At 33.8% G+C, this 13,538-nt stretch overlaps 2 protein-coding genes across 4 annotated transcripts in view; both read right to left on the reverse strand.

Annotated features, from left to right (window-relative positions):
* LOC127837646 (uncharacterized) overlaps positions 1-12,921 on the reverse strand; it is a 54,078-nt gene extending 41,157 nt beyond the window's left edge. For all 3 annotated transcript variants that reach the window (XM_052364901.1, XM_052364900.1, XM_052364899.1), the window contains exon 1: positions 12,158-12,921. In XM_052364901.1, the coding sequence (XP_052220861.1) occupies positions 12,158-12,633 (476 nt within the window). In that variant the 5' untranslated portion in view covers positions 12,634-12,921. The remainder of the gene's footprint in view (positions 1-12,157) is intronic.
* LOC127839912 (uncharacterized) overlaps positions 1-13,538 on the reverse strand; it is a 239,983-nt gene that overhangs the window by 77,101 nt on the left and 149,344 nt on the right. The window lies entirely within an intron of this gene.

A 13,538-nucleotide genomic window follows, 5' to 3' on the forward strand; every position in this document is an offset into this window, starting at 1 on the left:
CATTGTTATATTTATTTAATTTTTTTAACAAGAGGGCAAAGAATGGCATTGATCACTCACCTGTGTAATGGGGCATGGCCAAATTTTACCCCAGGGGCATGTGTTGAACAGTTTTTTATCGAGGACCAAAAAAAACAAGATGCGTTTGTGAAACACAATGTCCCCCTATATGACGTTTGACCTTGAAGGATGACCTTGACCTTGTGAAGGATGACCTTGACCTTTCACCACTCAAAATGTGCAGCTCCATGAGATACACATGCATGCCAAATATCAAGTTGCTATCTTCAATATTGCAAAAGTATTCAAAAATAAGCGATTTGGGCCATATATATTTGACCTCTGACCTTGAAGAATGACCTTGACCTTTCACCACTCAAAATGTGCAGCTCCATGAGATGCACATGCATGCCAAATATCAAGTTGCTATCTTCAATATTGCAAAAGTATTTATAAAATAAGTGATTTGGGCCACATATATTTGACCTCTGACCTTGAAGGATGACCTTGCCCTTGACCTTTCACCACTAAAAATGTGCAGCTCCATGAGATACACATGCATGCCAAATATCAAGTTGCTATCTTCAATATTGCAAAAGTATTCATAAAATGAGCGATTTTGGCCACTTATATTTTACCTCTGACCTTAAAGGATGACCTTGACCCTTCATCACTCAAAATGTGCAGCTCCATGAGATACACATGCATGCCAAATATCAAGTTGCTATATTCAATATAGCAAAAGTTGTTGCAAAATGTTAAAGTTGGCGCAAACAGACCAACCAACAGACCAACAGACCAACCAACCAATCAACCAACAGACAGGGCAAAAACAATATGTCCCCCACTACTATAGTGGGGGACATAAAAATGATTGAATCAAACTAAGTACAGGACAACTATATGATGTTACATGCCAAATATTACACCTCTCACTTGGCTTGTAGAGAGGATTTTAAACATAATTCAACTACATGTATGTAGGTCTATATCAATTATGCGACAATGAAGCATTTCCACTTCAGAAACCTGGGGAAAATATCTAGAACAGTCTTTTTAGTGGAACACATTTGGATTTTACATATGAAATATCAACGCTGTAGACATTGTGGTTTAACAGAAAAAGTTATTATGCTAAATAAATCCATACAAAAAAAGTGATTCTTAGGGAATGGTCAAATTTTTTTACCAAGGGCTCCATTGAACATAAAGCCTTTATTTTCAATTTTCTAAGTATAAAAAAGGCACATAATTCTGTCAAAATGCAAGCCAGCGTTATCTAACTTTGCCTGCCAAGTCCCCTCATGATAATAAGTAAGTGTACCAAGTTTGAATGCAATAGCATTGATACTTTATGAGAAAAGACAAAACTTAACCGGACGCCGACGCCAAGGTGATGACAATAGCTCATTTTTTTTTTCAAAAAATAGATGAGCTAAAAAGCAAAATAACCTAGGGCGAAACTAGTTGAGAGCTTAACAACCTGATACCCATGTGACAACAAACTACTCGAAACATACTCATTTTGGTTTAATGATCAAGTATGTTTAAATATATAAAATGTAGATTTTAAATACACTCAATGATTTATTTATACAAAATCAATAATTATTGCATGTATACACTCTTGATTTCTATAAACACGACACAATATGAGAAAACTCCCTGAGAAAATATAAAGGTTACAAATATTCAAATAAATTATGTCTTTCTATAAAGAGAGTGTTAAGTTTTATTTCAATTAACGGCATGACCATTCTTTCTTATATTTAAGTATGCATGGTTGGAAAGATGATGTCATAATCGTTTGTAAAAACACCATTTCAAATCCTGTATGTGTTTTAACTCAAAATATTTATCTTTTGGTCATATTCTGTCTTTTATAGGGTAAACTCATTATAAATGTAGCCTCATGTCAGTGTAGGTCATGTCAATTGTTATTGGACCCCAGAAAATGGCTTATTTATATTATTTTTTTCTCGAACCCTTAAATGTCTACGTTGGATGTGATTTCTCAGTCTTTGGGAATATGTGAGCCTGTCGGTCCAAAAGGTGAATTTCTTGTCAGCCAAGGTTTAGCGATCATCAGTTTGCATCATATACTATTTTTCTGCAATAGATGATCAACTGCTCCAATTGAGCTGACAATTGTTTGTTTGTTGGGTTTGAAAGAAATTAATCATGTTATCAAAACATTTACGGGCCCTTAATTTTACATGTACTGACCACATTCACCACAATCAAATCAGAGCTTGTAAAATCACAGTACAAAGACTTTTCATACGTAACTGCAAGCTAATAAATTCAATCCCATATTGTAGTTATCTTAGTGTAAGATAAATATTTAACGTCAACAATCTGAACTAATATGTTCCTACGATAATGAGGACGATAACCCAAAATATCCTGTGGATGTTCTAACAGTTAACCTGTTTATCCATGTCAGGTCGTTTTACCACGAGATCATTTATAAAGGTGAAGTGAATGTAAGATAATTTAAATAGTATCAGACTTTATCAATTAGTTTTCCATTTATAGAACATGGGGTGATTAAACTATTTGTACTTTGCCCTGACATATGATATACAGATAAAGGTTGCACAATTTTTGTACAAAAATCAGTTAAGGTTCATGTAGAGGCTTCATTTTGAAAAATGTGGGACCCCTAGCATTGAACTCAACTTTGACTAAAGGAAGAGTGCCACATTGAAAATGTATACATATATGCTTGAAAGGATGTTTTTCCTTCAAACTGCTACCAATTTTGTACATCAACGTATCATAACATCCACAAAATCAATCAAAATACAAAGCGATTTTAACACTAAAATATATATTATTTTCGAAAATCTGAATCATGTTTATTCCACGTATTTCGGCGGAAAATAATATAACTAGTAAATAATATCGACATTGACGAGGGCAAGTTACGCTTAAATAGTAAAAAAAGATTACATATCTAGAAAATTCAAAACTCGAACACATGTCAATTCATCACCATGGGGGCAGCCATTTTTAAATTAATAAAATAGAAAGAAACATGCTAAAAACTCACTCATCGCCTAATTGACATTCCAAACGGTTGACGATGACAAATGCATTGGATTGTTATCTTTCCTTTGATGTTTGCAAACTGCACGATCAGACCTCATAAACACTCAAAAGAATAACTATGTAAGAAGCATTTCACCAATGTTTACAATCTTTGTCGAATCACTGTACTTATATTATTGCGCATAAAATAGTACGCTTACAGACTGACAGAAAGATCGATACGTAACTCCGTTCAATTCATCACGGTATACTATTCTATCGATAATATATAATAATACATCGCTTTTACAATATAAAAGTAGAAATAATTCTTTTCAACAGAGTTTTTAATAACGAAAGTGAAAACAACGGAAGTTGGATGGATATTCTGTGAGATGCACTTCGGCTCCAGAAAAACAAAACAAATTAACTAAAAAAGACGTGTGGAGGACAATTTTCAGCTGGAAAATATTTGAAATAGGGTGAGTAATGATATATCTACGTGGTCATTTCTGTTATTTAGAGCGATCTCTTGCTGATTAATGTTAATAGTTGTTTTACTAGTTGCCACCCAACTGTCAAAATAAGTACATGTGTTTTCTCAGGTATGTGTATACACATACCCGGTTTTCTCACCACTGCACGTGGTTTCAACCGATTTGTTTTGCGCGTTTTTCTACGGATCACAGCGATGGCCACGCTTTCAAAATTGGTAGAAGGAATCGAAATATAAAATCAATAGTTTTGCCAATTTCTTTATTCCTTTACAATTTTATATGTCGTCTGCAATCTATTTCAATTTGAGATGGTTTAAAATTTGCAATTTGGTTGAGAGGTAAAGAAAAAAATTGTTAAGCCTTTGAAATAGAATTGTGACTCTTATTATACACCATACCTGTATTTTTAAAAAGTAGTTACGTTTTAGTTATTTTTAGAACTTTGTTTAGGATAGTTATCCAAAAAAGGCAGTTGAATAAAAACTCATTTGTTGTTTTATGACAATCATTTTCTGTGAAATGTTGCTAACTTGACCTTGTATATGTATATAGCTTTGTATTTATTCAACTTAAGGTAGTGCATATCCTTCCTAACTTATGATTGAGATTTTGTAAATTAGTGTAAAAATGTATTGGTTTTAAACCAAAATATGAATAAAGCACACAAATATTGAATGTCAAAAATGTGTTTATGTTATTCTATCCGTCATAAGCTTTAAAATGATATATAGTTTGACCATATTGTACCACATTCAATGAAGAAAAATCAAAGCGAAGTTTTAATGAAATTTATCCCCCCCCATGAACCTTAATATTGTTGTACATGTGTATCAAAGCTTTGGGTTGATTTGTATGACACACTGGGCACACTGACCCCTATACTAAAATAGAACACACTTAGTAATTCTTACACATTCAATTATTATATATCGTCAAAATATTGACTGAAACATGACCGCAATATTTTTGCTCACATTCATATTTACCGGTAAACATACTATTATGTTTGTTTTATGTTTTGCTGAATAAAACACACTGCATTTACCATTTAACAATACTTTGTGGTGAAAATAGTAATGCAATGTCATTGACAGGAATATATGTGTGAATAACGACTTAGCTAAATGAAGTCCCGTACGTGAGCATACGATTATAAGTTAAGTTCTGTAATGTTTTAATTGAAATCAAGTTTCGTATATCATGTTGTTTTGAAGGGTGATTATAAAGGACACATGCTAACCCCGGCTGCGAAAGCTTGTCAGGACATGTATTTATTTATTTTTTTAGTGGTTTTTAGTGGTCAAAGTGACCTTGACCTTTGACCTAGTGACCCAAAATGGGTAAGGCGTGTAGAATGCATCATGGTTCATCTTCATATGAATTTGTCAAAGTTGAAGGTGGATGCACTGTGATATTAGAGGCAAAGTTAAAGTTTTATATTAGAGGTCTCAGTAACCTTGACCTTTGACCTAGTGACCCAGAAATGGATGTGGCGTGTAAAAGTCATAAAGGTGCATGAACATATGAAGTTTCAAAGTTGTAGGTGGAAGCACTATGATGTTAGAAGAAAAGTTAATGTTTTATATTAGATGTCTCAGTGACCTTGACCTTTGACCTTGTGACCCAAAAATGGATGTGGCGTGTAAAAGTCATTAAGGTGCATGTACATATGAAGTTTCAAAGTTGAAGGTGGAAGCACTATGTTGTTAAAGGCAAAGTTAAAGTTTTATATTAGAGGTCGAAGTGTGGCGTGTAGAACTCATCAAGATGCATGTAGGTGGAAGCACATTAATATAAGAGCTTATGTAAAGATTTAGCACGACGCCCGGACGGCAGACAACAAGGAGGCTATGACAATAGCTCGAGGCTTCTCCGAAAATAGCCGAGCTAAAAATTGGGGGGGAAGGGGGTTTAGAGGGGGTTATAGTGTAGGGGTGTTGTCCAGTGTTTTTTTTCTTTCTTTGGACGGGTCTGGTAAATGGACCCGTTCCTAATTGTCAAGCAATATGGTCCCCTACTGTTGAAACTCCACCACTGTCATAATTATATATATATATATATATATAGCAACCGTAATCTTTGATGTAGGAACAAAATTAAATGACGTGCATAATCTCCATATTGCCATCTATTCCTGTTTCAAGTTTCATAAAAAATATTAAGAACTTTTAAAGTTATCGAAGGATCCAGAAAAGTGTGACAGTCTGACTGACTGACTGACTTACTGACTGACTGACTGACTGACTGACTGATTGACTGACTGACTGACAGGCACACAGAGCGCAAACCATAAGTTCCCTCAGGTTTCATCGGTAGGGGACAATAAAAGATGGTTAGAAATTATGTTAAACACCCCTTACATGTACATGACAACATATTATATTTTAGCTTGATTGCTGAAAACGCACAAGTTTAAGACATCCTGGATGTCTGTGTCATCCAAGTAGATAATAGAAAGGCTTCCAGAGTAAAGGTCGACACAAGACTGCCTAATAACTAGGTACCACATCCAATACAATCAGGACCTTATTGCTATTTTCCACATAATTTGATAATGTAACAAGCAAATTTGTTGAATTGATATCCCCCGCCAATATGCTTCTGGACACAAACGTGTTTTATTTGACACTAAAAAAAGCATTCTTTTTTCAAGATACAAAGGGCCATAACTCTGTTATTAACAGATGGTGTACAATGCCTATGCGTGCATCATCTTCTTATCCATATATATACTCATACCAAGTTTCAATGAAATCTGCCAAAGCACTTCCAAGATATGGCTCTGGACATACATAAAAAGCATTTTTTTCAAGATAAAAAGGGCCATAACTCCGTTATTAACAGATGGTGTACAATGCAATTTGGCTTGCATCATTCTGTTATCCATATATATACTCATACCAAGTTTGAATGAAATCCGCAAAAGCACTTCCAAGATATGGCTCCGGACGGACGGAAAAACGGACGGACAACGCAAAAACAATATCCCTCCGCCTATGGCGCAGGATAATAAATGTAAATAAGCTATAGAAACATGTACACTTGCTTACAGAAGAGCAATCTCTGTGTTCTGAAAATAACACCCGATTGACACACATTCACTGTCAGTAATATATGCTGTTCAGTAACAACCATGCCTATTTTTGTATAGTGAACATCTGCGTTTGAAGAGCAAGAACTTGAGTAACGCTGGTGTGATTGTCTATCACAATGTGTCATTTGTGACTTTTACCAAGGACTTAAAAGACATAATTGTTGTAGGCAATTTATGGGTTTAATCACAGATGTAGGATCACTTTTAAGATCCCCACAAAGACACAGAGTAATTGGTAGTGTAAGGAAAACATATTTTATCAAGAATTTGTGTTTGTCCACATTAAATAATGTTTCAAAAAATCAAAACAATTAGTATGTATGACATACAATGCTTTATATTTATCACCCGTAATCACTTATTAAGAGATTTCAATATACATACATTGACAGATTAATTTGCACCACACATGTTGTTTTTCCCACTTGTATAATAATAATTCTTCATTAAAGTCAGAGCTCCTGATAAAGACCGTACAGCCGTAAATACGGCTTTTTCATGAAGGTTTACGTATTTATATTTATAAACTGGACGTACAATTACGACTTTAATATCCCTTTTACGCATTTACGAAAAAATTTCGCCGTACCGATACGTCCGCATCAGCTCAGTGTGATTTGTTGTTCTCTAACCTAACGTCGCTTTACGTAAATTTAAATTACCGAAAAGTTGTATACTGGGTTCCGATATTATTCTCTTTTCTGTCGCGTGACTTCCGCTAACTCGTAAACCTTTCAAAATCAATATGTGTGCGTACAATGGAAGGTCAGCTTAACCGAAAGCGGTTCAAAACAACACTTTGTTGTCATATAATGGCTACATACGGTGTCGTCTAACCATCCTGACATTCAATCTGTAAATCCAGAAAAATACATTGTCGCCCCGATATTAAACAATTTGATTGCATCGGTGGCTAAAAACGTTAGAAAACACGATGGGAAATGGATGAGACGGTGACATTATTATACGTGTTCATTTACTGAACTGAGCTTTCTAGTTGGTTTGTGTTTTCTTGTCAAGAAAATTGAAAAACAGTATTAGTCATGAGTTTGTATGTGTAGTAATTGTTGTATTTGCATCATAATTCAGAATGGAAAACCTAATAAAGTAACTGTTTAAGAAGCTAAATATATTTATTATAATTGCTGCAAATGTTTCTGTAGTCAGCTATACACCCTTTAATATGCAATAATAAAGGTAGTACATTACTACCTGTATTCTTGGATATGGTAGTACAGGTACTAATTGATTTTCAGCGTTACTCCTTTTCTTTCTGTCAGTGGCAGTAGCGTTACTAATTTCACAAATCCTTATCTGGAGCATGAAAATCATTCACTGTAAAATCAAATGTATTCAGAATTATTATAGCATTTAATAGTGTTATTTACTTCGCTTTTTAAAATGATTTGCAGTGGGGGTTTTCATTCAAAATTGGGTCTGGTACTATTCCCCATTTCCAATGGAAAAAAGTGTATACCCGTCTGTAGATCTGCCATAGTCATTAGCACTTTTTTATGGAATTCCATAGAAAATATTATGGAATTCTACGGAAATCGATGGAAATCCATGGAATTTGATGGAATTCCATCCACTTGCCAATTTTCAATCTGAAGCTGTTATGGAATTCCACGGAATCTCGACTAAAATTCCATGCATTTCCACGGAATGTATGGAAAACACCATGGAAAGTTGGACTTAGCCATTCTTTTCAACGGAAATCGTTATGGAAAATAACTTATACATTTTCTTGGATGGAAATCAATGGAAAATAACTTTGGTTGTCTGAAATGTATTTGTAGTTTAATACATGTATGAATTTATTTGCATCATGTATTTTGTATTTAAAAGAAAATGCAATAAAGATAATTATAAATTTGTTCTAGAAATTGGAACAGTTCTGGAACTGCATGTGATGCATACAGTGTTTGAGCAGTCTGTCTAGGAATAGAACAACAACTGAAGGTTTGTGATTTTTATTATTTCTACATATTCCTTTTAAATTTAATCTTCTTATGACATTATTGTAGACCTTTTTATGTGATATTTGAGGTTTTAGTATGGCAAATATTAGTTTAAAAGCAGCTGTCACCCAAATTTTTACTTAGTGGAGTTTGCAGGTTGAAAAAGGAAGTAATAAGACCTATGTGGAGAAATTAATAACGTTGAATGTAGTATCGGAATTTTATCATGCAAGGTTATGGAACTGCAGGCTAAGGAAGTTTTGTACTGTGCATGTTGAGCACTCAATGCTCATTTATGAATGGTGTTAATGTTTATTATTATCCCCCGCCATAGGCGAAGGGATATTGTTTTGGCGTTGTCTGTCCGTCCTTCCATCCTTCCGTCTGTCCGTCTTTCCATCCGTCCGTAGCCATATCTTGGAAGTGCTTTGGCAGATTTCACTGAAACTTGGTATGAGTATGTATATGGATAAGAGGATGATGCATGCCAAATGGCATTGTACACCATTGGTTAATAACAGAGTTATAATGGCCCTTTGTATCTTGAAAAAATGCTTTTTTGTGTTTCCAAAGCCATATCCTGGAAGTGCTTTGGCGGATTTCATTGAATCCTGGTTCGAGTATATATATGGATAAGAGGATGATAAACGCCAAATGGAATTGTACACCATCTGTTAAAAACGGGGTTATGGCCCTTTGTATCTTTAAAAAATGCTTGTTTGAGTGTCAAATATAATACTTATGTGTCCAGAAGCATGTTGGCGGGGGATATCAATTCAAGGTATTTGCTTGTAAATAAAAAATTAAACCAATGGAATTGGTTTTTAGGTATCTGAGTGTGCATTTTCATACCAATAGAATTACACATCATTCTAATTATAGCAATAATAAATTTGTACTAATCATACCAACAAATTAAGTTTTGCTTAGTGCTTTGCGATGTATTCACTTCGTTTTCAGTTCTCTTTCTAAAGACCATTTAACAACTTAATATTTAAAACAATTCATGAATTACTTTCCCTATACATTTTCATTATGTGCTTTTATTACCATTGACCAGTTGATGGAACATACTGCAGAGTTTGGCAGGGAAATAATCCAACAGCAAAGCGGCTCTTTAAGCGCATTTACCTAGAGGACTTACAGGGCCACACATTCATGGTAAATATTGTCATGCCCTGGGCTAGATAAGTTATTCAATGTTAACTACCTGAAAGTATTTTGTCTTTTTGGAATTCAATATATTGGTCTAAGTCAGTTACACTTATCTGGATCCTGGGATAACTTTAAAAGTTCTAAGTATTTTTTCATGAAACTTGAAACATGAACAGATGACAATAAGGACATTTTGCATGTCATTTCATGTTGTTTATAATGCAAGAATTCTGGTTGCTATGGCAACAAATATATTTAACAAACTTAAATTAGTGAAGTTTAACAGGTAGCCTGGGGACCATATTGCTTTGCAATCTCTTGTTATAGTTTGAATGTAAATAACTCTTTGCTTTAGACATTTTTATGATTTTTTATTCTGTAGAGCACATGTGAGCAGTATACAATGTACCTCATACCAAAAAGGACCCGGAGGCAGTGACCGGTGTTCAATATTCTCAGAAGAAAAGGAAAACGGCAGTGGAAGACTTGGACAAACATTTTTAAAAACTAGCCTCTGTGTTAAGCCTGGCAGTCTGTGGCTGGTGACATGTTTTATTTTGGTTACTTCTTGTATAAAAAAGACCAGTTATATATTTTGTGAATTGTATTTTGTGTTTGTTTTTTGTCTTAATTTATTTTTATTTTTTTTAATTTAGGAATTTGAAACTTGGATAATTGAATTAAGTCCGTGTTCAACAGTACTGAGCATAGTATAATAAATAACAAATTTACAACAGTTGTTAATTTGTTATGTATTATTATTAACTATGCTCAGTACTTGAATACTGGCTGTCTGCATGGGAACTTTTCTAGAATTGTACTGGAAGTTCATCAACTAGAACTGAACTTCTGTTATCATACTGAAAGTGTTCTAAAATTAAAAAGGAACAGTTGTTGAACGTAAAAATTTATGAGAAAAAACCCTAGAACAATTGTGCGTGATGTGTGTGTGCATGTAATTGTGTGTGTTTATGAACATATGTGAGAAAGGAAGTATACTTGTCATAAGAGAAATGTAAAATTCTACTTCTATGTTTTATATTGTGCCTTTTATAAGTTTTTCTTTTCTCACCTGTATATGCGTGCATGTTTATGGATGTGTTTTTGAATGTGTGCATGCATGCCTGTGGGAGAGTTGGTACTTTATGAAAATGTAAAACCACTCATTTTTGAATATGTACTGTGACTGCATGTGTGTGGTTAATGATTGATGCCATATCTTGTTCTTGTTTAACTTCTATGATGAAACCTTTAGTTACATTCACATTTGTTTTTCAAAATCAATAAAATGCCTTTGATCTATAATCTGTTGTTTTTTTCTATTTTATTCCATAGCTTTTCACGGAATTCCACGGCATTCTATGGAATTCCACAGCATTCTATGGAATTCCACTGCATTCTATGGAATTCCACGGCGTTCTATGAAATTCCATGGCGTTCTATGGAATTCCACGGCATTCTATGGAATTCCACGGCATTATATGGAATGCCACGGAATTCTATGGAATTCCACGGCATTGTATGGAATTCCATCCCATATCAAGTCCCCCTTCTGTTTTTTTTTCTGTTTGATTGCATGGAATCGGATGGAAAGTTAGTGCCAATACTCCACGGAATTCCATCTAACGATTTCCATAGAATTCCATATGATTTCACGGCAGATCTACAGACGGGTATTTTTCCCAAATAGGAGCCAAAAATTCCAAATGGAAGGCGTTTTTTTTCAAATCTCAATATTTCGTTCAACTCCCTTCCATATTAGTTTATCCTTAGTAAATATAATACTGAAAACACTTGCATTCTCAATTTTGAAGCATTTTTAAGCAAAACAACAACACTAATTTCCCATTTTTATTGAAAACATCGCAAATTTTCCCAATCCAAAGGGAACTTGCCCCATTCCCGACATGGAAAAAAACAACAACACTGCAGTTTGCCTTATGGTTGATTCAACACAACTCTTACCAATAAAGGATCATTCCTGTGACAGGGCACGACTTAATTATTTCTGTTTATTATTTGAACATAATAGTGAGCGGCTTTTATTCCTATTATCACAATAATAATCTTTCTTGCAAAGATGTGCTGTCTAAAATGGCAATTTGATTTTTTATCTAATACATGATACCAGCAAAAGATATTAATCCCAACTGTAATCATATTTTTATTAATACATATAATTCTATCCATTCATCAAAAAAACACTCAAGTCACAACGTATTATTTCAAAAGCAAAATCCGGCCAATATTGAAATTACATGTGCTCAAGTATTTATAAAAAATCGCTTTCACCATTTTTTGGAAGTACATGATGTATAAGTTGAGCTTAAAGTTATGTTATTTTGAAAACAATTAATGCACAAATCATGTATCTTGATTATTACAGTAATGACTAAAGAAATAAATGTGTCAGATACCTGTGAATTTTTACAACACAATCAGAGCAGCACAGCTGACTGTGGTCATGGCAAAACTGTGACAGTTTTTTATCCACATGCTCGTCACACTTCCAAAGAAAATCCTCCAACTCCTTTGAAAGAAAATTCCCCTCCTCCTTCGAAAGAAAATCATCCTCTTTATTTGAAAGAAAATCTCCCTCCTCCTTCGAAAGAAAATCATCCTCTGTATTTGAAAGAAAATCTCCTCCCTTATGTAAAAGAGAAGCATCCTCCTTTGAAACTGGCCATTCCTTAATATCTCCCCTTCCACTTGTTCGATGCTTCATAAACAATTTTTCATGAGGTTTGATACATTTTTTACAAAAAAACCTTGAGCATTCCTCACAATAAATGACCGCCAAATTCTGAAGATTATGTTCCTCACAAGATGTGCAACAAAAGTGTCCAACCGTCGACGAACGTTCAGCAAAAGTAGAAGAATTACCTACGCCCATTTTATTATTCTGTGTTTCAAGTAAAACCTATTTGTTTAAATAGTTTAAGTATTTTTCTTTTAAACAAGTCCACAAAATACTGGCATTTAGCTACCTTTAAAAGTTGTTCAGCTCAAGAAGTTTACATGAAAACTAAAACACAAGTGCATTCAAATACAAATAAAGTTCAAGCTCAATATCCTTCAAGGTTTACATTCACTTAACTAACAGTAACTATGTAAAACACAGCATGACTTTGACAGTAAGAGTAAACCAAATTGTTAGACCACACTTAATTATGCAAGTAAATTGAACGCTGTGTAGAAGTAAATTGGAAGTATATCTCACTGGTTTAAGTAAACCATGTATTTAATTGTTCAATCAGTCAGTATTACAAATGTAATTGATGAAAATAGTATTGATAGTGGTCTAATGAGTAAAATAGAACAAATAATATCATGTTTATAAAATATTCATACATGCAATCAAATTGTCTCATTGATTGATTTAAAAATTTCCCATTACATTTTGTTCTTTAATGATTTTTCACATTTTCCCTCATCTCAAAATAAAATAAGAAATCGGTGTCACTGAATTATATTATATGAGTAAACAGGGCCTGATAAATTTAACACTACAATGAGTTTTCAATACATTATTCGAGCTCATTGTTTAGTTTGCCCTAGTGTTAAACATCTAACAAAAATGTTCATAGCTATGATTTCAAAAGTGTTATTTTGACATTGTAATCTAGCTTAAATGTCTCAAATATTTTCAAGCTTATTTTAAGAGTACCTGGCTCAAGTCATGTATTTCATTGATTCATAAAGTACCGTATTTTACCACGTAAATCGCCCCCATGTAGAGCGCGCATGCAATTTTTTCAAGACAAAATGGAGAAAAAAAGATTTCAAGACCAAAAAATG

Source organism: Dreissena polymorpha, chromosome 7, assembly GCF_020536995.1.
Source record: "Dreissena polymorpha isolate Duluth1 chromosome 7, UMN_Dpol_1.0, whole genome shotgun sequence".
In the NCBI taxonomy this organism is placed as follows: domain Eukaryota; kingdom Metazoa; phylum Mollusca; class Bivalvia; order Myida; family Dreissenidae; genus Dreissena; species Dreissena polymorpha.